The sequence below is a fragment of the Rhamphochromis longiceps genome, linkage group LG11, assembly GCF_057381845.1.
Source record: "Rhamphochromis longiceps isolate RC_006_pf linkage group LG11, R_longiceps_female_GT1.1, whole genome shotgun sequence".
Classification (NCBI taxonomy): Eukaryota; Metazoa; Chordata; class Actinopteri; order Cichliformes; family Cichlidae; genus Rhamphochromis; species Rhamphochromis longiceps.
Window position 1 is genome coordinate 21,060,727 of NC_140567.1, and position 25,214 is coordinate 21,085,940.

General features: G+C 41.4%; 1 protein-coding gene across 3 annotated transcripts; it reads right to left on the minus strand.

Moving 5' to 3' along the window:
* Positions 1–912: 912 nt before the first annotated feature.
* On the minus strand, positions 913–24,894 carry setd2 (SET domain containing 2, histone lysine methyltransferase). 3 transcript variants are annotated; one of them, XM_085422809.1, is made up of 22 exons: positions 24,465–24,894; positions 22,970–23,091; positions 16,008–16,029; positions 11,921–15,885; positions 11,677–11,808; positions 11,368–11,496; positions 11,017–11,140; positions 10,839–10,916; positions 10,649–10,746; positions 10,378–10,510; positions 9,205–9,339; positions 8,983–9,111; positions 7,825–8,895; positions 7,655–7,703; positions 7,297–7,576; positions 6,452–7,178; positions 5,938–6,060; positions 5,407–5,543; positions 5,197–5,308; positions 3,635–3,709; positions 3,356–3,457; positions 913–2,778 (listed from the first exon to the last, which is right to left on the minus strand). In XM_085422809.1, the coding sequence occupies exons 2-22, from the start codon at positions 22,996–22,998 to the stop codon at positions 2,617–2,619; spliced, it is 7,812 nt and encodes a 2,603-aa protein (XP_085278935.1). In that variant the 5' UTR covers positions 22,999–23,091; positions 24,465–24,894; the 3' UTR covers positions 913–2,616. The 3 variants fall into 3 exon arrangements, with proteins under 3 accessions (XP_085278935.1, XP_085278936.1, XP_085278934.1); XM_085422810.1 differs by lacking the exon at positions 24,465–24,894 and adding an exon at positions 22,285–22,325; XM_085422808.1 differs by lacking the exon at positions 22,970–23,091.
* Between the last annotated feature and the right edge of the window lie 320 nt (positions 24,895–25,214).

Sequence of the window (25,214 nt, forward strand, 5' to 3'; positions counted from 1 at the left end):
CAGTGTTTTATGACAGTCTAGTGAAAGGCAACAGTGAACAGTTGTATTTGCACCAAATGAAAAGTCTTTTTTTTAGGTTTACGGAAATAAGACATTTATTGCTAAAGAACCACAGTCCCATAAACCTACGTCTATCATCTTTAGTCAAAGTATAAAACTCATCTGATGGGTTAGAGTAACAAAGTTTGGACATGGAATAAACTACTTCTCTTCAAGGGATTTAGTGTATGAGGACGTTTCCTGTCCAAAACCCTGAGGGGAAATCATTTAAGAGGTATTTAATAATTTGAGGGCGAAACCAAAATAATCTTAAATCTTCTGGAGGAGCAGTTTTCTATTTCTCACCGAGACACCATCTCTCATTCCTCCTCCCCTTCTGCCGTGAACTCGGATCTGTTAATGATCTCTTTGCCTACAGTCCTAAGTGGGAGCAGGCATCGTGCATGGCCTAGAGCAGCGTTACATGCCGTCACACACTCCAGAAGGGACTGCTTAACTGCGGTCTGGAGCACACTGGCATGAGGCTGCGGAATGTGCATACACTGGAAAGGGGGTGGGGTGGGGTTGGGACCCAGAAGAGAGAGGGGAAGCACAGCAGCGCCTCTTTCTACTCCTCACAGCTCTCCATATTTAGAGCACACTGAATGTATCTAATGAAGGCAGTCCATACTTTTTTCCCTTTTAGCGGGGCCGAACATCTGGCTCAGTGCTGTGCGAAAGTGCCGTAGTGGCATTCGTGCCATGTGCACCCTTTATTAGAGGCGGGAGCAGATCTAAAAATGGGATTGGGTGTGCGCGACGCTGTTAATCATGAAGCACAAGGCAGTCACATTTGCTTAGAGATATTCTGGTCTATTTAATTGATGCTCAAACGAACCTAACTGAACTGCACCGCAGGAAAAAAAATTGATGTGATTTTACAAAAAAAGTTTATTATCTTTAAAATGTTTTTACACTCGGTATGACAATGTGCTTACACAATACTTACAGTAGAGTTGGGTGAAATTTAATTTGTACATAGAAAAATAATAATTAAAAAAAAGAAACACCACCAACAATAACAACTAAAAAACAAAAACACATGAACATCTCCCTGGCCACTTCATTAAAATAAATTGGCTGTGAGTCAGTGGGCTCCTAAGTTTCACTGACTGATATGGGAACTGCATCAGGAGGACTAAGCTGGTGAGGATGGGTGGGCTCACTGTGCTCCATCACCCTACTCTCCTGCATACAGCTTTGGTAATTTTACACAATATTTACACTTTTAATCACCAAATCATATTCCATTTACAAAGTGTCGGCTTAATTAAGCATTCCAAAAAACTATTATTCAGTATATTCACATATAAAGCAATGTACATATGTTGGAATTCTTTTTAATGCAATTTTATGCGATGTAAAATCGATGACCTAATGCTAAAGAAACAACTTTTAGTGCCAACTGTAAAAATCTCAGAAATTAATGAGCGACAGTTTGTCGACCAAAGTGTCTCAAATGTCTTGCTAGGACTAAGAGTGGTAAAAAGACTGAACACGTGGGATGTTTAGAAACGGTTAAAACTGCAATGCTACGACCTTCATTCTCAGAATCATTCCTGCAAGAAGAGGAAATCGGGCAGAACAAGTTGAGGAAGTGGGGCCGGACAAGAAACGAGGGGGTGGGGAAGTAACTGGACACACACCTAAACAGCATGTCAAACATAGCATTCAAACCCTGCTCCCATTATTACACATTAACTGATAAAAGTCAAGAAAAGATTGACCGCTAACTCCTTTTCGCCAGCCTGATTGCCACCGATTGATCCCTCAGTATACCGTGAGCAAAAAGCTCATCCCCGTGAGGGAAGATTACTTGAAGTAAGAAGATGTGGAAAATGTAGGGATTTCCATAAGGATCACTCTGACCTCAGGTTACATCATGCATTCATAAAACAACAGAGGCTCCAAAGTCTTGTGGTTAAGAAGGCAGGGTTTGCAGGAGTGGAAGCTTGGACCTCCACAGCCCATTTAAAAGCAGCACCAGATATGGTCAGTGGCAGGGGGGCTGAAGCGTGTACAGAGGGGGGAGAAAAAGGAGGCTGGGGAGGGAGAACTCGACTGTTCGGGCACGGATCCTTTTTTTTTAATTTTTTTTTTTTTAAACAGTGGAAAGTAACAACAAAACTTTGATAAATGTGATACCAAAGCTGATTCCTGTGAATGATCCTCATTCAGGGATATAACAGTTTAAAAACTGGAATTGAGGTGATCATCTGAGGAACTTTTAAGAGCCGCAAATGAAAAAAAAAACACAAAAACGCTAAAAAATAAAACAGTCAGTGAAAACAGTCTCTGTAGCACCCCTCAGTGTCATCGTCTGAGAACACTGCACCTGGAGTCTTGGGTTGGTCATCAACAACCAAGTCTCCCAGAGTCCGTATATCGGGGCTCCTGTGCGATCCGCAGGGCCTGGAGAACTTCAGCAGTGCAATTCGTAGACATAAATAGAAATAAAGAAACTACTTCACTGTTCAGGCTGGACAGTTCGTACATGTGGGAGTGAATGGAAAGGCAAATCTGTGCTTCTCCTGTGTTAGCGCAGAGCAAAGTGTAACATCTGTGGCCTGAAATGCTTCAATACACCTCTGTGTCCTCCTTGGGTCTGTACACGGCGCCGAATCGCTGCATGTACTTTTTGATGTATTCCTTGGTCTTGTGCTTCACATTTTCATTGCACTCGAGGTCCTCGGGATTCTTGCAAGCTTTCAACTCCTTATTCATAACTCCGTGAGTTAGCTAGAAGACAGAGCAGAAGTGAGGAAAGAGTTAGGCATTCATTCTTGCCCTCAAGTCTACAATAAACTGATATTGAAGTTGCGGTAGAGTGGTTAATCCCCTTTAGTGACTTTGCTCTTTATAATTTGACATAATACAATGCTGCAGTCTTTAAATGGGTGAAGCCTAAGTCGTCTTTCTGTTTACTGCGCCCATGTCCTCAGAGTCCTGGTATGTTCGAGTGGCAAACCACTCACATGCACTATCCATGGACCTACTGAGAATCATAATGGAAAAAAACCCCCACCGCCCTTTGAAGAGATGCTGGTTGAAAACAGCTTTTGAGAAGGAGCTAAAACAAAAGAGACAGTGATAATAGCTAGCATGTACAACATTTGTTCTGGAGGCAGAACACAAAAACATTTGGCTGGACGCCGAAATCGTGGGAGTTTAATTATTTAGTAATAGTTTGAAGGAAACTTTGAAAACTTTGTTTACATTAAATGCTGACCAGCATCCTCACTGTGCCGTGACCACACTAGGAAAGAAAGAAACGTTTGCTTTGTGGAAAACTTAATCCATGTATGAACACGGTTACCTTTCTAGCCAGGTGTTTGAAGTCTTCTGTGTTGCTGATGCGTCCAGATTTGCAGTCTGGCTTTCGATAAGGATTCAAGCATTGCACTATGAACTGTGACATCTGATTAACAAACAGGTATAAAGTTAAGTAATGTACAGAATTAAAAAAACAAAAACAAAACAGAAATGGCCGGACAGATTCACGACCATGCAGATCGAAGTGCAGACACTGTATATATGTTTAAAAAAGGAGTTAAAAACATTGCTCTTAACACAGTTTGTGGAAACTCTGACTCACCTCCTTGCGAAAGGTCTCTTTACTTTTCTTAGCGAGTTCACTGGAAGTGTCTGCTTCAGCCGTCTTTGTGGAAAACTACAACGTCATCATAAGAGAAACTCATTAACAGGCTTGTTTGCGGACAAATATAACTCTGAAATGTTGCGGACCAGAATTAGCACGCCACTTTGCAAACTGATTTTTCTATGCTGCAAACCCAACCCTAGCTTAGCTTAATTAAAACATTCCTACAAGTTGCAACGACAGCTACTGAGGTCAGTAGGGAGTAAATGCAGCACCTGTTCACCAGCTATTTGAAACAACGCAGGGATATCCTGCCAGGGTGCCGCTTCCTCTCTGGCCGCAGCCTTCCACAGCAAAGCCAAGCAGGCAGCAGTTAACTGCCTACACCCACTATGAAGCGGTGAGTATCAAGAACAAGCATAAAGGATTCACACACACACACAGCCGCACACACAGAGGAGGAATCCAGACAGTGAGACAGAATGCTTTGCAAGGCTAAAGCATGTGTCATAGTTTTGAGCCCTGGAAGTCGGCACCACCATTGTCTAAAGCCTACAGCTCACACACATGTAGCTGTTCTTGGATTATTGAACAACATGGATGTTTCACCTCAGTCTTGTTTGTTAAATGAACCAACACACCCTACGAATAAATCAAGGAATCTCTGTATGCGTGTCAGTGTGTGTCTTCTTTGTGTTTCTCAACAGCTGTTGTATCTCGTGAGTCGAGTTTGCCCGGATGATGCGTGGTCTCATTTCTGGGGTTTTGCATGCAGACAACACTTAAGACTTGTGACCTCCTACACGATGGCGTGTCTCTGTACTGTCACCACTTAAAATGAGAAAATTTACAAATAAACTTCCACCGACTCTCACGTCTACCTTTGCTGTGGGTTGCATGTCCGTCACTGTGCAAGTCTTTCAAAGAGACAGTTATGCAGTTAAAGCGTAAAACCCCAAACTGCAAATAAATGAAGGCTAAATCTCCCACATGGTTTCCATTATCTTTAAAGACAGGATAAAAAATGAAAGGGGAAAACAAAGGAAGCAGAAGAGAGGAGATGAGCTTAGGCATCGCCTCCTCTTTAGCCTTGAGGCTAAAGGACAGACAGCTGAGCAGGGGGCGGGGCGTTTAGACACACTCTTAAAATTTCTGTCTCTCTGTAGAGTGCGATGAAGCCATTTTGAGAGGTGTAGTCGCCGCCAAGTTTATAAGACTCGACAGAACGTGGTGTTGTGCTGAAGGCTTTTCTTCTTCTTCTTCTTTTTTTCTTAGTTGAGAAACAGCTGAAAGTAATCACTGGTGCAGCATCTTCAATTACCTCAAGGAGCAAACACTATAATCGTGTTTTGCATCCAAGCGCAAACTTTCAGGGGAACTAACGAAAAAGTAATGTGGATTCTTTCTCATTGTCAAACGAAGGAATGCAGAGATACTTTTCCACTCTGTGAAGACTGTTACTAAAACCAGCTGTTTCTGACCACCCACCTAAGATTAGATCACAACAGTTAACTTTTTTAAAATCTTTCAGTGAAGAGTAATCAATGTCAAAAGCTCACTTTGGAAGGATTTTCATCATAGGTGGGTGTTCCCAGGTCCATCTCTGATTCATGGTCCACACTAGTGTTGTCACTATTTCCTTCCCAGGTTGGTGGATCCCACTGTGTTTGCCTAAAGGGAAAATAAATAAATAAATGAAACGCAATATGCTTGTGAGGACTTTACTGAGGCACACACACAAAACACCCCTGCAACACAGTTTTACTAACCTTGTAACAATATGGTAGTAGTAAATTTTGCCTTCAGGGTCCCGAGCCACTTTCCAGTTGGGAGGTAGGACGATAGTTTTGGGTTTAGGGGGAGAAGGTGGAGGCAGGTCTATCACACTGTTGGGCACAATCATTTCCTGGAGAAGAAAATAAGTTTTAAACTTAGTATAGGAGGATCACAAAATATACACATACAGCTTCACTTTAATGTGTTTAAAAAGAGATCAAAAATTACTGACACAGCTTTCATTTAAAAACAAAAACAAAACAAATTGACATCTAATTTCTAATGTATATGGCCATTATGTAACAACTTAAATTTGTCACTATAACAACTGTAGTTTGAAGTCATACGTGTTTACATTCTTATAAACAAATGGGACCCATTTAGCTGGACTCTGTCTCATATTAAAAGGGACAGATGCATAATTCAGATCTATACCACCCCCTTGTGGCCACGACAATAGGGCTTGTTCAAAACCACAAACTCAACTGCCTTATAATATCCCTGTTTTACGTCTTGTCTGTTACCTGCTGAACAGTTTGAGATGTTACAATGGTGGTGACTGTGCCTCCCTGCTGCACCACCACTCCCTGCTGACCAGGATATACCGGCTGGCCATGTAGGTAGCTGGCTGTGGGATCAGTGTATGCCTTCAAAAACAAAGCACAATTAGATGGCAGTCTTACAGACGTTCAGAACCTCTTTTTTCTTTTTTAAGGAATAAAATAAAATATCCTCCTCTGAATTATGAGCTTAGTTTTCCCAACCCCCATCGAATTTGGGTCAAAAATATACTACAGATTGGTCAGGAAAAACATAATTTCCTTTATTAACCATCTTTTAAAAGACTGTCTTGTATTTTCATACAGTTCAATCACAATAAAGATATTAACATTCGCTTTTTTCTATATCAAGGAGTTATCTCTTGTATATCATAATGTAGGTTATTTATAAAAATTACACAAAAATCAAACGTGGGCAATGAGCAAATCTAAGAAAGGTAAAATGGACATTTGTATATGACCAGAGCAAGAAGATTACCTGTATGACTGGAGTGTTGGTCTGGGGGTAGGGAGCAGGGATGCTGTAGATTGTTTGGCAAGGCTGGCCCTGATAATAGATAGCTGTGGGAGTCTGACCCTGTCCCGGGGCTGTGGCATACTGCTGTGCAGGTTGTGTCTGCACAGTCACTGCCTGCTGAGTGGTGGGGTCCCAGAGAGTGGTGTAGCTCTGTTGGCCCTGTACCTGAGGGGCAGACTGGGCTGGTACCGACAGGACAGCTACGCCTGCATCCTGGGTTGCTACAGTTGGCTGGGCATAGTGCTGAGGGTTGCCAGAGGCAAGGTTTGCGGTAGTGACGTGCTGAGGGAGATTGGTGACTGGAGTGGTTTGGGGAGTGGAAGATGGAGAGGTCAGTCCTAGATCTGAGACGAGACGCTGGGGTGGAGTCTGTTCATAGTTGAGACTCGGCTCCACTGTAGGTGTTGGGAGAAGTACTTTGCCCGCATTGGGGTTGGAAGGATCCACAAAAGTCTGGATGGGATATCCAGGTGGGTACGTGATGAAACCAGGGCTGGAGGCATAGGCTAGAGCCGGGTCATAAGCCAAAGACTGGAGCTGCTGCTGCTGTTGAAGCTGTTGCTGCTTCTGTGCTTCCCGCTGGGCAACCTCCTGTTCAAACAGCTTCCTGCGCTCCTCTGTGGACAGTTTGTTGCGCTCCTTGCCACCAACTCCTCTTGGTGTCTTGCTGCTGTTAGATGGATCAAACCTTCACAATTCAGAGAACATGAGGACAGCTGAGTACCAAACCTTCACTAGGAGAGTTTGGGAAAAGAAAAAAACACTATGATTCGAGGACACAATCAACAAATAACACAAATTCCTACCGTTCCTCAGTGCGTCGGCTGCTCCTCTCATAGGATGAAGGTGGAGATGGCGAGCGTCTCCTCCGTCGCTCAGAGCTGCGCGGAGTTTTCTCAGAGCCTCGATCGCGGTCCCTGTCTCTGTCCCAATCTCGATCCCTGTCTCTGTCCCAATCTCGATCCCTGTCTCTGTCCCAATCTCGATCCCTGTCCCGTTCCCTCTCCTTCTCTCGCTCCCGTTCACGTTCTCGGCTTCCTGACGTGGTGCGTGGCGTGAAAGATGTATCTCGATCTCGGCTGCGATCTGCCAGAAAAATCTAATTATATTAAAAGTTATGCAAATAATGTTTCAAGCCAAACATAAACTTCGAGGTAACCGTACCTCTTCCTTCCTTATCTACTTGAGTCTTCTTTGGTATCCTGTACACCTCCTGAAAATAACAGAACTTTGACTTTGGAATACAATGATGAGAGCATCGCAAACATTTGGATGATACACATTTTATACATGTTTATCTATTTTCCTTTGAAGGCGACAACTTATGAATATACCTTTAGATCCTTCCAGCTTTCTAGAAGCCTAGCAGCCATGCCACTAATGTCGAAAACACTGAGCTGTGGTTCCTGACTCCTCTCACTCTCCACATCTGAGACACCTTCCTCTTCATCTTGAGAAGGCGTCCCTATCACTGATGGATCCACAGGGGTTGCTGTGACCGCTGAGGGAATCGTGGCCTCCGGGGCTTCAGCGATAGGTGGAACATCAGTGGTTGGTTCACCACTGTGTGGCTCACTGCTAGGCAGTGTTTTCTTAGCCTCTTCAGCCTCTGTCTGGGATTCCATAGTCTCTGAAGGCTGCTCAGGTGGAGCATCAGCAACACCCGTTTGACTGGATTGGGTCTCTGGCTCATGGACTTTAACACTGGGCTGGCCTTCTTCTAATTCTGCATTTTCTGTCACTGATTGGGTATCTTGAGGCTTCCCACTCTCTTGTGTTTCAACTGGCTCTTTTGCTGGTTCCAGCTCATCTGCCTGATCTTCACTTTTGACTTCTTTTATATCGGAGTCCTCTTCCACAACCAAATCAGGTTTTTCCTTCACCTCTTCAGTTGGAGGTTGAGGTTCACTGCTTGAAGTCATCGCTGCCTCTTCCTGTTTCTCTCCTATGACTTCTTTTCCCGACTCTTCCGCTGAATCTGTGGTTGGATCTGCAGCGTCCACCGGTGTGTCTGGCTTCAACTGCTTTCCTTCAGGAAGTCCTGCACGTGAATTTTCATCATCTTCCTCATCATCCTCCTCCTCCTCTTCCTCTTTCCCATCGGATGCTTTGCTAGCATCAGAAAGAGCGCTGTCCAGACTGTTTTCGCTGATGATTTTAAGGCGTCTGTACACAGCAGGCTTGGACGTGTCACTATCTAGTTCTGGTCCCATTTTAGCGGAGGAACCATCAGGAGTGTTGAGGGGAGTTTGGGCACGGGAGGTGTTCTCACTAGAGTAACCATCCATCTCAGTCTGCTGAGGAAGAGTTTTTGTCTGAGCCCACCGCTGAATGAAGGTCAGGACTCTGCTCTCCTCCAACATGTTCTTAGTTGAGATGGGCAGCACACTGAGGGTCTTCATGATCTGCAAACAAGGCAATCGCTGGTCAAACAGCAAGTGGCTGTGTATGGGCCATACAGTGATATATGATAACATTTTGACATATCTCACCTGTAATTGCAGTTTGATGTTGTTGGCACTGTTGCCTTTAGCTTCGGAAAGCTCCACCATGAAAATCCAGAGCAAAGACAATCCATGGTGGTCTAAGAACTGCTTCAAGCATGATGGATTTTGTGTATCCTGTACAAAACAAACATAACATGTTATAACCTAAAAAAGTAGATAAAAAAAAAATCAACAATATAGACAACGTATTCACAGATCTAGTCATACTTGTATGAGCTTTAGACAGATGAGTTTCTGTTCCATCGTTTCCACTCGGACCATCAGTCTGCAGAGAGACACCACCTGTTTCTCATCGTATAAGCCTTCGCCATTCTCTAGTAATGCCTCCAGCTCTTCATCGACCTGTGAAAGGACAGCATAGAAACAAGAGTGAAGATACATTTTGGCATTTAAAACACTCCGTGTATACAGCCTGTAGTTACAATGATGGCTTCTCATATTACACAAGGACAAAGTTTCAAATAATAAAGGTCAACTTATGTACTGTGCAAGTAATCACAGTGAGTCAAAATGCTTGGGCTGTTCTAAAAGCTCATTTCCCCCCCCCATTTCTGGCTCCGTTTGACGTCAAAGGGAGGGGATATCAAGGCACACAGTTCTGGCTCTGCCCCATCAACCTGCTGTTCAAAATGAGGGGTGAGGCACTCTGAAGAATTCCAGCTTAAATTGAGGGTGGCCTTAAAAGGAGGGTAGCTAAAACAGTTAGTTTCAGAGTGTCTACTGACATGCAATATAAGACAAGTATAAAAACTGAACTACAAATTATGCAGAGATATTCCAGCAGTGTCTAAATATTAAAAAAATAATAAGCTTGAAACAAACAGATCTAATCTAAGAAGCAAGTACAGGCATTGTAATACAGGCTGTTATGAATCCTCTACTGTAACTTTAACACTATGACTTCAAAGACCACTACAATTACCCTGTAAATGAGGCTGTGAATACCAAGTAGTCAAATATCCTGAAGTTCTGGTACATTACTAACACATTTTCACTATATTGCTGAAGCAGTTACTTATTATAGTGATCAAAAGGAAAAGAAAGATAACATTTTTTGCACTTTTATTGTGTAAACTTTTTAAAAACGGAACAGTTAATGAGTTCACAGCTTCTGTTGCCTTTTCTGATATGATTGATTTTGCATGAATATTTTCTAACAGGTTTATGTACCTGATTATTAAGAAGAGGAAAATAACAGTTGCACACAGCAGTGTATGCAGCTTAACAGTTCTCAGCACTCAATTTATACAAATTTGTAAGTCTTTCCCTCTCTTAGTTGTTGTGTATCAGTCACTAAAGTGCCGGCCTCCATGCAAACCTGTTAAAGCTACACTTAAAAGAAATGCCTTAAGACCTTTAAATATTACTAAAAGAACCGACCGTTGTGAGAGCACTCTTTCGACTGCGGTCTTTCTTCATCTTCCCACCAGCTGCTCGAACACTAACTCTGTTCTCCCCACCCAGGAAGCCTCTGCAGCTGGGTGCTCCACAGAAGCATTTCTGTGCTTCTTTCCTGCAGGGTACAATTAAACAGAGATGAAACCACCACTGCTAAACCATTCGATGAAAAGGTTAACCAGTCTTTCTTTTTGAGTCTATTCATATATTATACGTCGAACACAAAAATACAGTAACCGCGCAGGAACCGTACCCATATCTCTGAAACTGGTAGTCAAACGTGAGCTCAGTTCCTGCAGTAACAGCCTTGGTTGTGAAGAACCCAACTCGAAGCTGACCGTTGACTGTCCACTGAAACGATTAAAAAATTAAATAAAAAAACAAAACAAAAAAGTAAAAGAAACTAAAAGGATACGCCAAAGAGTTTTATTTTGCCACCGTACCTTTTGGGTTTCACAGTTGGGCTCGCAGCTGTGGTTCATGAACCGAGAGCAATTACCCTTCAGCGTTGCATCAATAATCTGAGAGAGGCAGTACAGCGTCAGCCGTTTCTTCCAGCCACCACAAATAACCATTAAAACCATTTACAGACGCCATTTGATGTGTTAAATCATCACTTACCTCGTTATTCTTCAGAGACATAAAATAGTAGTGGATGTTCTTATTGCGAGCGTACTCTTTCACCCTTGTTTTGAACTCTTTGTGGTCCAAAACCTCACCGCAGTATTCCAGTACAAAGGTGTTTCTAAGAAAACAACAAAAGCAGTTTCACATATATCACCACTGTTGTTTTTTCTTTCCACATGCATTTTTATCTAGTATAAGTCAGATCTTATAACCTCTTAGGAAGCACTGTCGAGGCCTTGTTCTATCGTTATGCAGTGAAACAGAGAGCCTCTTTTGTCAACTACTGAATGTTATTTTCTAAAAATTATTTCACAGCGTTCTATTAAAAACCAATAAGTGTCTTACGATGCCAAGTCTTTAGCTGCCCGTAGTCCCCAGCCCTTGTCTTCTGTAAGGATCACATCAAAGTCGGCATGTTGTTTCATCTGAAAGCGGCGATTAGAGCAGTAGGCTCCATTCAGGCACCGTGACGAACTAAGAAAAAAAAATCACATGGAAAAAAGATGTTACGAGAAAGACGTAAAAAGATTTGATTAACAAAACAGAAAAGGTGCTTAAAAAACTATGGATTTCCAGGTTCTTAATTAAGGAAAGTTGTAAAATATTTATTGATGTAAAAGATGCCAGCGGTTCAATAACCTTTATTACACTTACCACTCAATCATCAGCAGCCGGTTTAAACAGTCATCTCCGCATGCTAGTACGCCCCTTGCTCGGTCCTCTCTGGGTAGCACCGGGCACTCACACTGCATTCGTTTAATATCTCGATGAGATTTGCTTTTTTTCCTGCAAATTACATTTTAAAACTTTCAAAGATCAAGTCTGAAAATAATTCAACATTTTGCTAGGAAGTTACTCTTCACAAACAAACTTGATTCTCTGACGGGAATCATCTTACCTTTCTGTTAGGTACAAGTTCTCCTCAATCAAGTCAAAGTACGGAGGCATCTTTTTAGACTTGGCAAACTCTTTCCATCTATTTGCATCTTGAAAGTCCTGCAGAGTGAGTGATGGACGGTCCGCTGCAGATTTTACAAGAGTTTCTTTAGCGACTTCAGTATCTCCTTGACGGTCCCTTTTAGCTGCAGGGCCAGCCTCTGCCTCGTTGTCTGAATCGGACTCTATCTCTGGACGCCTTTTCTTGGGAGGGCCCCTTCCTCTGTGGGGCCTAAAACTGTCTTCTCTAGAGGGGTCGGGTACAGCAGAACCCCTGCTATTGCTGCTTATTTCATGACCTTGTACAAAGCTTGATGACCCTTGAGTGTTAGGCCCACTGCCCTCAAAAGCCGTTTTGCTACAACTTGATGATTTATCCCCACTGAAGTCGTCATGATCATTAGTGAGGGAGTCGGGTTGAATTTCGCCTGAAGGATCCTGATCAATGACATTTGCATGGAGGTAGTTTTTTCTGCTTGTCTGCATGTTTTGCGACTGCTGGATACAGGAAGCAGTACTTGGTCTGTGTTCTTGTTCCTTGGAAAAAGATCCTGACAGTTTAGTGTTTGTTAACTGAGGCCCGTGGCTGCTATCAGGCTGCTGGTACGTACTAGTAGGCTGTTCTGGTTGTGAGAAATCCCAACCCAGGTTGAATTCATGCTTCTCATTAATATTGTCAGCCCTGGAGAAATGATCTTGTTGGTAATGCACGTGCGTCCGATCTCCTCTGTTGCTCACATCATGTTGTTTGTGCCCTTGCTCACACTGTTTGGAATTATCACGCATGGGGGTGGAATCTGTGACACTTGCATGGGAACTGGTATGACCAGCAGTATAAGGTTGGGTACTGATGGAGGTGGAGGCCTCTGAGTGACTGGTGCTATCAATCATATTGCTCTGGGACTGACACAATGTACTATTACTGAGTGAATCGCTTATACCGGTCTGTGTTGTGGGTTGTTTTTTCTGTTGGCTAACTTGATTTGGGGGTTCACTAATATGTTTTTCAGCTGCTAAGGCATTCTGCTGTTGTAAAATATTCAAAGGTCCCCTCTCCTCTGTATTCATTGTTAGACAAGAATTCTTTGGCACCACTACTACAGAGTGCAACTGTTTTATAGCCTCGTCGCAATCAGAGTCATACTCTGAGTTATCGCTATCACTGGCCTCACTCTGTCCTGACGCATCCTGACTGGGAGACATTCTCTTACTCAGTTTGCTCTTGCTAGCACTGTCCTTGGATTTGTTTTCGGAATTTTCCTCATTTGAGTGCTGTGCTGTTGCTGCCGAGTTGATCTGTATCTTGTCATTTATGTGCAGTGGCTGATCTGTGTTTGACTTTTGAGAAGCAGACAGTTTGGAGTCACAGTGGTCATTGCTGGTGCTGGCTTGCGAAGGCTCACTTTGGTCTTTGCAATTAAAGGTCACGGGTGTGCTCTCTGATTGGACTTCCTGCTTTGAGATCTCCGTCTGCCTTACCAGTCTGGAATGTGTTACAGCTTCCTGCTGAATATCATCTTTAATATCACAGTCTTGTTGAGCATTATCTTTAGAGAACTCTATTTTTTTGACAGAGATCACCTTTTTAACAGTATTTAATAGTTTACTCTCTACACAAACAGTTCTCTGTGAATTTTCACTCTCCGAGGAATCCTGCCCAACAATATCCCACCGTGACTTTCGGGTACTACAGCTGCCTTTTTTTACATCGGTAGGTAGTGACTCTGGCGGATTCTCAGACTGAAGACAAGATGAATCAGATTTGACTGGCAAATTTGTGTCAGACTCTTTACTGACTGGCTGAGCTTCATCCAGCTCAACATTTTCTGGTTTAGTGTTTTGCTGGACAGCCTCTGTGACAGCTTTATCCACTGAATGAAGTACAGATTCTGGCCCAGTTGAACAGTAAAAAATTTCCTCGTCCTTATTGCACATTGTACTGTCATTACCACTACATAAATTTACGACAGATGCATTTGAGTTCACATGTGTTGGATCATTAGAGGAAAGGCTATCCTTCACATTAGACACGTTTTCCAGAGTAGAGTTTACATGTTTTAGGCTCTCGCTGTAAGTGACATCAGAGGCAATGTTATTTTCCATTTCAAGACCTGATTTTGCTTCTGTCTTAAGTGACAGTTCTTGCAAACCCTCACCACAAGACCCCACCTCCTTTTCATCTTTATTGCCATTTTCATTTTCAACCGGTTGGGAATCGGATTTTTCTTTTGAACTCTGAGAAAATGATTCTGTTGTGGTTGCACAAGATGGTGCTTTTCCAGGGCTATGAAATAAATCATCTGATTGTCTATCTTGCCCAGAAGATTTCACAGAAGATCTAGAGGGGACCTGTTTCGACTCTGGTCTACTGCTTTTCTTTTGAGAGTTTTTACAGTTCTCCAAGGAGCTGGAGCTTCTGTTGAATGACTGTAATTTGCCCTTATGATCCGTTTCAGAGTCACTGGGGCTGCTTTTTTGCCGTTTTTCATGTGTCTGAGAGTGTGTGTAACTACTGGAAGATGAAGATTTATTGTTGGCCTCTGACTTATGATGGCTGCTAGATTTACGGTGACTGGAGTCCAGATCAGGAGAACCCTTGCGTAGGGTATCAGAGTCCGATAACCGCTTTGTAATCCTTTCAGACTTTGAGGACTGTGTTCTTTTATCCAACTCTGAAAAGTGAGGTGAATCTACAGATTTTGAGGTTTTTTCAGATTTTGAGTAGGATGATGATTTTGACTCCTTATGTGAGCTTGAGTGGTTAGATGACCTACTGTTGTCACTTGTCCTCGACCTTGTTTTTCTGTGGTCATCTTCAGAGTCGGAACTGTCCCGAGTTCTGTCAGTCCGAGAGCGAGAACGTCTTCTATCCCTGCGTGGAGAACTCCTGTGCGATCTCCGGTCTGATTCATGATAGTAGGACCTTTCAGAGCGCGATCCTCTGTCACTTCTAATTCTGTCTGATCTGGAGTGTGAAGAACTTGTTCGAGAACCTCTTGATCTAGACCGTGATCTAGATCTGGACCTTCGGCGATCTTTCTCTGATCGGGATGAGCGTGAAGATGTGTGTCTGGAATCACGGTCTGATTTCGAGTAACTAGACGACCTTTCGTAATTCTCTGAGCGCTTTGAGAAACTTTTTTCCCTTTCCTCTGCATGTGAACCAGAAGAAGATTTTCTTACATCTTTACTTCTGCTGTCAGAGTTTGTTTTACTTTTGGAATCAACTGATTTGTGGCTGGAAGACATCTGGGCTGAATCTCCATCAGATTCGGAGCCAGGGGGGGCACTATCTGACTGTGACCTGGTTTTCCTTTTGTGTATCTTTTCATCCTGCTCAGTACTGCTGGATGTCTCCCCATCTTTTCCTGAGGAAGCAGCTGGTTTCTTGAGGCTTGAGGTTTCTCTCGTCTCAGAGGTTTCAGTGTGAGCACTTTCAGAGGGACAGGTGCTGATGAGACTCTGGGGTGCTGGGAGTTCATTCTGAAATAGAGAGGTGTGCGGCTCTTCTGGCATAACTGACTGTTTCTCTTCAGTCACAGAGTCATTAAGAATTTGCTTCTTGAAATGCATCATTTTCACTTTAGTAGCTGTGGGGACTGGCGTCTGAGGTGTCTCTGTTTTTGATACTGGCACCAAGGGTGTCTGCCTTTGCTCAGTTTTGCTGTCTGCACTCTTTCCAGGTTTTTCGGAGGTTGACTGTGACGAGGCAGCATGAGGATCTGACTTATCAGGACTGGGAGGGATGAAGAACGAGCTTTGGAGTGGCTTCTTTGTCTGTGAGAAGCTGAAGGACACTTTCTGACGACCCTGATCTTCTAAGTTGACCTTCATCTTGGTCCCTTTAGGCAAAAGGTGGTTGGACAGCATGACTCTGGGAGACAGGCTTTTGATTAGAGCTGCTTTAGACAGGCCCTCCACCTTTACCTACAATACAAGAGAAAACACATAAACGTGCTGCCTCAGTTCTTTTATATAATAAAAAAGGCTGTAAAATGCTGATAAGACCGCAGATATTTATAGTCATTAATTATATTTAGTTAACTTACCGATGCACCACTCCCTTCCTCTCTGGATTTACATAAGAGCAATATGGGAAAGTAGAAGAAAGGAAAGTCAGAAATTAATTTACAATCGTAAAAGTAAAGAAAAGAAACTTTAAGATTAAAGCCAAAATTATCAGGGTAAACCTGCGGATGTAAACATTTACCTGAAAATGTTCTCTGGACTAATGACAAATGACTTCAAAACAACTGTTGCCCAATCTGAAACAGTGGTTCAGTATCTTTCACTCATTGCCCAATATTCTCAAGTTCAAAGGGAATGCTATGCCAAGTGTATTAACACTTCTGATTTCTATCAGAGTTAAATTAATAAACAGACAGAAATAAACAGACTCAAGTTTCATTTTAACATTTTAAATATAGCGGACAGGGAATTAGCTTACGGCAGCCATGTGATCATATGTGTTTAGACTACTAGTGGCAAACAGTGTTAGGCAGTAATGGATTTCACCGATAAATAAATGAAATGGAAGTGCTGAGACTGTCAGGTTAACTGACCTAGACATGTCACATACATCTAAGGGGGGGGGGGGACAGGGACAGGAAATTGCTTTACATTACATAACTGCTCAGATCAACTTTAAATAGGTTTCCTCAAACCCACCAAAGTTTGAGGAAGCCTGCTAAGCAAAAAATAAACTTCAGCATGTGATGTTGAATACAATAACATTTCTGAGGAAAGTTACATTTTATCTAAATGCACTGTCTTTTGGATGCCTAATTCTCACATAAGTATATACATATATATATATTATGTCTATATAATTCCAAATTCCTTATAAAGATGCCTTTGGTGTAGAAGAATGTGACATAGTTGGAACGTACCCATGCAAACATGGTATGAGCATGCAAACTACAACCAGATGAACAGAACAGACATTCAGCCTCTGAGCCTGTTACTCTGAGGGCAGAACAATGAGCTACTATGCAGAGAAAAACTAGAAAAGCTAACAAAAAAACTGCATGTTCAATCAGATTACTAAAAGCTGACTAACTTGCAAGATCAGTTTTAAAGGTTTTAGTTTTTTGCTAGGGAAAAAATTGATACAGCATAGTATTGTCATTTTGCTTGGTGATATTGTATCTAGAGCAGGGCGATATGGCCAAAAATATTTATCACGATATATATTTGAAAATTTGCGATAACGATATAACCGATGATATAATTGATGCGAGACAAAATACAACTCCACAACATTACTAGCGCAAAAAGACAACCTTCCATTTATTTTCACTTAAACAAGAAGCTGGTTTTTATGTACATTAAAGCTTTATAAAAATGTAACAGTGCAAATGCAAATTCCTTGCTGAAAGTTTAACCAAAAGGCATTTCCAGTAGAAATGGGCTGACATATCCTGAGCATAACCATGTATAATATCCACTGAAGTTAAAAAGAGGTGCTTTGCAACATTAAACTGCAGTGTGCAGTACGCATTTTTCGGACCATAAGGTGCACAGGATTATAAGGCACATTAAGCGAAACAAAGCAGTCAGATAAATCAAACTTTATTAAACTCATTCTTCTTGCTTCCTCCACTTCTGTACCATTGATTCATTAATGTTGAATTCTCTGGCAGCTGCTCTGTTCCCATGTTGTTGCAGTATATTAATGACTAACCTCGCATTGTGGATGGATTATCTCAGTTGTTCTCCTGACTGAAGTTTGGTCCGTTTACAGCATCCTGCCATGCGATTGCATTTGTCTCTAACCATGAAGAACCTTCACGTTAACTTTTATAAGTGGAAAAGTGTTAGTGTTCGTCCTCCAGCTTCACTGTTTATGTTATGCTAACATAGCTGTGTCGCTAGCGATCACGTAGCACATCATTATATACCAGCTAGCCCAACTTCAGTAACCCTACAAACATCACTGCTGTTTAGTTTCCTGTCTTCATTTATGTTGGAAGTGATAGCAGAGCTGTACGTTTGATTTTTTTCAGAAATCTCTCAGTCAGAATATGCAATATCATGCTTAGGTAACTAGCGAAACTAGCGAGCTAACTTCCGCTAGCTTCCTGCTAACGTCTAACTCCGTTAAATGTAATAACTTTTGTTTTCATGGATGCCTGGAAGTTAAACTTTATAGTTACACCTGGTAAAGCAGCAATGCTGATCGTTTTATTAAAGATGAAAGAATTTAGACAGTTTTTAACTCTAAGTGATGCTGCAGTGTTGTTTGACCTGAAGCATACGGAGTTTAGGAACCAGATTACTCCCAGATTTAAGAGCATCTTAGTCCGACAAATATGACAATAACAACGGCCGCTTGCATGTTCTGCAAAAAATGTGCTTTGTTGTGTATCTGACAGACAAACACCAAACCAGTTCCACATCACGGAAGTTGCACCGTTTTTACAAACCAATTCTGGATCATCTGTTTCACTCAACAATCGGCCATGTGCGTATGAAAACAAAGGCACCGCGCATGTGCGTTTTACTCCCATTCTATCGCGATATTTCATTTTCCTATCGTTGCCTAACATTATACCGGTATTACCGTGAACGGTATAATATGGCCCAGCCCTAATTGTATCAACACAAGAACAGCAAATAGCAATTTTTTTATTAGATAAATTCAAATACTCTGGGAATATTACAACAAGATGCAGACGATATCGATGCAGACAGCAACACATATGATTTTCAACATTATTTGATCACAACTAATTCCTGTATTATCAGAAACAGATTGCATGCAAATGCCAGCTTGCCCTCATTCAATTGCAGACTGACAGACAACGGTCTGACTGGTTTTTCTTTGAAAAACTGACGGAACCAGCTCAGTGTTCCTTCAGTGGGCTGGTTTCAGTTATTATGCAAATATACTGTTTATAAAATTGGGGAAACCTGCAGTCAGCTGAGACTGAAGAAGTCACTTGAATGAGTGACGGAAAGTTTCTCCCACTGAAAACGCTACGTCCAGATGAACAGAATCAACTTTTGGAGAAATTGAAGTGAGACAACTTTATCTTAGTGGATGAAACAGATATTGACAAAGTTTAACTTTGAGGACATCATTCGCAGTTTAAAAATTATGAAAACTAACAATATATATTATTGCAATGCTCAGAATTTCGCAAAATTAAAAAAAAAATAATAATAATCACAAAAATATTGTATCATGAGTGAAGTATTGTGATAATACTGTATAGTGGAGTGTCTGGTGATTCCTGCCTCTATTGTTTACATTTCCTGCTTATTTCGAAATGATTTCTGTCAGACATAAATAAAAGTTCAACTCTCTCTGAACTTCCAAAAGTGATCCAGCATTGCATAACACCACTTCTCAACACCACTTCTCAACCAAAACAAAGCGCTACGGCTACTAGGGCTGGGCCATATTATACCGTTCACGGTAATACCGGTATAATGTTAGGCAACGATAGGAAAATGAAATATCGCGATAGAATGGGAGTAAAACGCGCATGCGCAGTGCCTTTGTTTTCATACGCACATGGCCGATTGTTGAGTGAAACAGATGATCCAGAATTGGTTTGTAAAAATGGTGCAACTTCCGTGATGTGGAACTGGTTTGGTGTTTGTCCGTCAGATACACAACAAAGCACATTTTTTTGCAGAACATGCAAGTGGCCGTCGTTATTGTTGTATTTGTCGGACTAAGATGCTCTTAAATCTGGGAGTAATCTGGGTCCTAAACTCCGTATTCTTCAGGTCAAACGAACACTGCAGCATCACTTAGAGTTAAAAACTGTCTAAATTCTTTCATCTTTAATAAAACGATCAGCATTGCTGCTTTACGAGGTGTAACTATAAAGTTTAACTTCCAGGCATCCATGAAAACAAAAGTTATTACATTTAACGGAGTTAGACGTTAGCAGGAAGCTAGCGGAAGTTAGCTCGCTAGTTTCGCTAGTTACCTAAGCATGATATTGCATGTTCTGACTGAGAGATTTCTGAAAAAAATCAAACGTACACCTCTGCTATCACTTGCAACATAAATGAAGACAGGAAACTAAACAGCAGTGACGTTTGTAGGGTTACTGAAGTTGGGCTAGCTGGTATATAATGATGTGCTACGTGATCGCTAGCGACACAGCTATGTTAGCATAACATAAACAGTGAAGCTGGAGGACGAACACTAACACTTTTCCACTTATAAAAGTTAACGTGAAGGTTCTTCATGGTTAGAGACAAATGCAATCGCATGGCAGGATGCTGTAAACGGACCAAACTTCAGTCAGGAGAACAACTGAGATAATCCATCCACAATACGAGGTTAGTCATTAATATACTACAACAACATGGGAATAGAGCAGCTGCCAGAGAATTCAACATTAAGGAATCAATGGTACAGAAATGGAGGAAGCAAGAAGAATGAGTTTAATAAAGTTTGATTTATCTGACTGCTTTGTTTCGCTTAATGTGCCTTATAATCCCGTGCACCGTATGGTCCGAAAAATGCGTACTGCACACTGCAGTTTAATGTTGCAAAGCACCTCTTTTTAACTTCAGTGGATATTATACATGGTTATGCTCAGGACATGTCAGCCCATTTCTAGTGGAAATGCCTTTTGGTTAAACTTTCAGCAAGCAATTTGCATTTGTACTGTTACATTTTTATAAAGCTTTAATGTACATAAAAACCAGCTTCTTGTTTAAGTGAATATAAATGGAAGGTTGTCTTTTTGCGCTAGTAATGTTGTGGAGTTGTATTTTGTCTCGCATCAATTATATCGTCGGTTATATCGTTATCGCAAATTTTCAAATATATATCGTGATAAATATTTTTGGCCATATCGCCCTGCTCTAACGGCTACCACACATTCTTAGAGCTGAATGAAATAAGTGGATATTTCAGTGAAGACCAGAACAAAAAATATTTAGGATTCACTTTTCAAACTTTTTTTTTTTTTTTTTTTTTTTTTTAAATATGCAGGCCTTATTATATCTAGCTGTGATGCTCTTGTGGGCTGACCCACATCCATCTTTAGGCCCCCACTGGTTATGTCGCAAGCCAAACATGACGTCACCACAGCCCTGTCACCATTTACACCAGCACTGAGGGGGCACCAGATTCACTGCAGTATTCTCCTGAACGACAGGTGCTGCCACACAGACAAAGCCTATACGACAGCATTGGTATGGGAGTAAAAGACGACGAAAGGGGAATACTTTCTCCAGAAAGTCTCAACTTTCCAAATCTCTGAGCTCCTGCACTGATAAATCACTGAAATGCCGATAAAACCCATGACCATTGAAAACGTGTGTCTTCAATCTGGCTGCCCCCAACTACACAAGGGTTAGAAAAACCTAAGAAGTCCACGGCTAACTGAAACGACACCAAAGCGCAGCTCGCCTATGCGGATATGACGTCACTTATGGTGCGCGTCACCATTGACAAGGGTGACAACGGCGGGTCTAATAGGCCCTTTACACAGTGTATTCTGTGCTTTACCATACCGAAGGACAAAGCATTCAGATTTCTCCCCTTTTTACTGCAAGTAAGATTTTTTTCTGGCAGTACGAGTTTCTTTCATCACTCTTTCAATAGAAACACCGAAAAGAATAACAGTTGGTAAGATAATTGTGGAATGTCCATGAATTTAAATGTTTCGAAACTTGTTCTGAAATAATTACGTTCTACTAAATGGATTCATATTCATTTCTAACCCTGAACTTAAATAAATAGAGCTCACATACAATGACACTGAGAGTGAAAAGGGGCGACTGGTATGCAACTCCTGTTTCAGTGGCATAGACTACAGAACAAGGGGTTTGGCACACCATTGGGCATTCTTTTCTCATCGCCATGTTGCTGTTATATATCTTTACTGTCTTTACTGAGACTGGTAACTGGTGTTCCAAAACAACAATAAAAGCAAAGAAATAAAAGCGGTCAACATATAAGAAAACTTAATGTGTGACTTTTTATTCCCTTTCTACTTTTAATAAAATGTGTCTGTTTTCTTTGGGCAAAGCTTGATATGGGTGATGGGAAAAATGGGTCATTTATTCCTTTAGGATTTCAATTTTCTTTTTTTTCTCCTGTGACCTTCAAACTGAGACACATGCGCTGGGACATTCAGTAATACAGAAAGAGCTATGAAATGCAAGAATGGGGAATAACAACTGGTTCCTGTTAAGAACTGCTTCCAAATAACCCCATTAGCTCCATTGGAATTAAATGCTTCCAAGCCAATCATTTTTCATTAATTAGTGCTGCCATGTATTCCTTACAGTTGCCCGTTACAAAGAAAAACAAAAAACAAAATAATAACAAAGAGTGGAGTTTTTGCTCACCTCAGTCAAATCCAAGCCATATTTTCTACTCTGTCTCTGCACTGAAAAGATAATAAATCAGTTACACTGATGCTAAAAACATGTGTAGGACTACTTTTTTCCCTGTAAAGATTGAATCTGGAATCAATAAGGGCAATCAATTAAAAAAAAGATTATAACACAGGTTTCAATGAATATCTTTCCCTTTGCAAACAGCTTTCTTGTAATTTTTTTGTAATTGTAATTTACAAGCATCTAATCTTTTAAGCTGATAAATAAATTATAAAAAGAAAATGAAAAATATATGGTTAAAAAAAAATACATCTTCAGGTAACAATTTCTATTCAATTTGTTCGATATATATATATGACTTGTTTGTTTTTTTCTGCTTTTACTGTCCTGTATTACCACAACAAACTTTAAGGAACTGTGTATGAACTACAAAAAACACACCATCTAGACAATGACTGACAATTAATAAATAAACAGATGAAAGGATGTGGAAAAAGCACAGAACTTATGAGTTGCATAAGACACTTTAGTGCTTAAATTTAAAAAAAAAAAAAAGAAGCTCTTTATATGAACAATAACATGGCGGTGGATGGGTTGACGTAGAAGTCAAAATGTTTTAAAAGTAGCGTGCCAGACTATATTCATAAACATAACACAACTTGGTAAGCATTCTACATTTTCTGCTGTCTAATACCTGATCTCTGACTTGTGCAGAGCGTCCATAGAGAAATTCGTCTAGGATTAGTAGGCCTGAAGGGGCTGCTGGCCAAGAATAATCCAAATCAGAGAAATGAGCCCTCCAAAGTGACGCCACACCTGACAAAAAGAAAGACAAAGCAATGAACTAAGTCTCTCTGTATCCACAACAGCTAATCACTCAGGAACTTGTACACTTTTGACACCATTAAAATCTCAGTAAAGTTCCTGCTAATGACACAATAACTGCAGTATTTCACAGTTTGTCTCTGTTGTCCAACACACATTGTATATTCAGCACACAACGTCAGAAAGCACATTGTGTCACATGCATTAAAGCGTTGCACAGTAACGACTTCTGCAGACCCGCCTTCCTTTCTGTTATCTATCGATGCAATGTGGCCGTACCTCGTCTTACTCCCATTAGACATGGACCCCCTCCCCCCAATTTAAGTACATTTGGCTGTAAATTTCCACTGTTGTTGCTTCAGCTGATCAACATATAGGAAGTTACGTTCGCCAATTGTTTATTAACAGCAAGTTTCATGGTCGAAGATAAATGGAAAAACATGGATGGATGCAGGGCGGGCATTAGAAGATGCAGCTGATTATTAGACACGGCAAAGACAAGCATGCGGACTACATAAAACAAAATGCTGTTTGCAGAACAACGATTTATGTGAATGACCACATCGACACTGTAATGGGACAAACAAATCGTGACTGAATGCAAACTGAGTAACTACACTTAAGCATGGCCTGTGCAGTGAGTGTATGCAGCCAAAACATGGCCTTTAAAAAGACAGCCACTTCTAGAACTAGCTAAATTATTGTTCTAAAGCAAATAATTTAGTCTGCTATTTTTTAAGGATTGCTTACACTAACACTGAGAAGGCAGAAAACACGTCATACCTTAGTTATTAGACCGTGATGATAATTTGCTAAAAAATATAATAGCTGAGCTAGCTTGGGTAGGTTAGCAGAGATTTCATGGGCCGTCTTTAAAGACAGCAGGAGCATATTCCTTGTGTATAACGTAGGCTATTACTGTCGACTAGCAAACAGTTGTGTACTTTGACATGCTAGAAGTAAGGCTTTTAGTGTGTTTTCGGGTGCCTGTCAGGGGGTTGAACAATCACATTTGCTTCTGTAAAGGGCTAGCATCAGCAGCTAACACTAGCTGTGTTAGCTTTGCCTCGCTCTGTAGGCTAACGTGGCTGTCGTAAACTTGTTATACTTTGAGCTTTACCTGGTGTGTTCACTCAGAATAATGGGGGTTTTTTCGACAGTGTGAGCACCTTACCTTTGTAGTTTTTTGACACGGAAGAAAATATATGACATTCACTTCTATTTTAGGATACAATGGACCCCTATAGTGGAGTCTGTGACCCGGCTTTGCTAGCATGATAGCTAATGTTTTGTTTTGTAGTAAGGTGGTTTCACCAGAAATAAGGACCCGCTAAACAACCGGGACATGCTCACGAGGTACTCACTTTACGAAGTGTTTAAGGTCACAGGGATCCCCCATCTTCGAAATCACCGGTGATCGGCTTTCTAAAACATCAGGCAGCAACGTATACCGACGTTAAATCCATACGGAGCTGTCGGAAATGGTCGTCGGCTCACTGGCTCCGCTACTGCTGCGCCCTAGCTTCAGCATGGGTGAATGGTGGTACGACCGAGCCAGAATGCGCTCACATAGTTAGCGAAGAGTTGTGGGAGAGCTCTAAAACACAAATGATAGCGAATGCAGCGCCTCGGGAAGTGTTTAAAATGACAAGACTAACAGTCTGATCCCCCAACGAAGTCTTTTGAGCATGTGTTTTAGCCACTTTTTATTTGTATCAGCCACTAATCGAGTGCCTCTGTTTCTGAGGCTTCTCTGTTCAGCATCACATGATATGGGTGCACAGCTGGCGCGAACCCCGGAGCGCACTGCGGCTCCTACGAGTCAAACAACCAGTTAAAATTTCAAAAAGGCAGGCCTTGTTAGAGAGCATCACACAGTGATTAAAATCTCAATAACAGAGACCTTGGTCCTTTGATAAACATTATACTTCATGCTTCATTTATTTGATGTTGTTTATCATAGTCTATTATTTGATTGATTACTTTTTGTGCTGCCTATTCAGTTTTTTTGTCATCCACTGGAACAATTTGAACTGCACTAATGTGATTGTGGAGGTAGTCATTGTGTAGGACTGGACTCTCACACACGTCACCACACATTTCCTATAATCCTA

Coding starts and splice junctions, on each gene's coding strand:
- setd2 (XM_085422808.1), bottom strand. CDS start 24,499: ATGGGGGATCCCTGTGACCTTAAACACTTCGTAAA. Junction 16,030..24,464: donor GACCTTAAACACTTCGTAAA/GTGAGTACCTCG, acceptor ATGTAAATCCAG/AGAGGAAGGGAGTGGTGCAT. Junction 9,112..9,204: donor TCTGTCTAAAGCTCATACAA/GTATGACTAGAT, acceptor TGTTTTGTACAG/GATACACAAAATCCATCATG.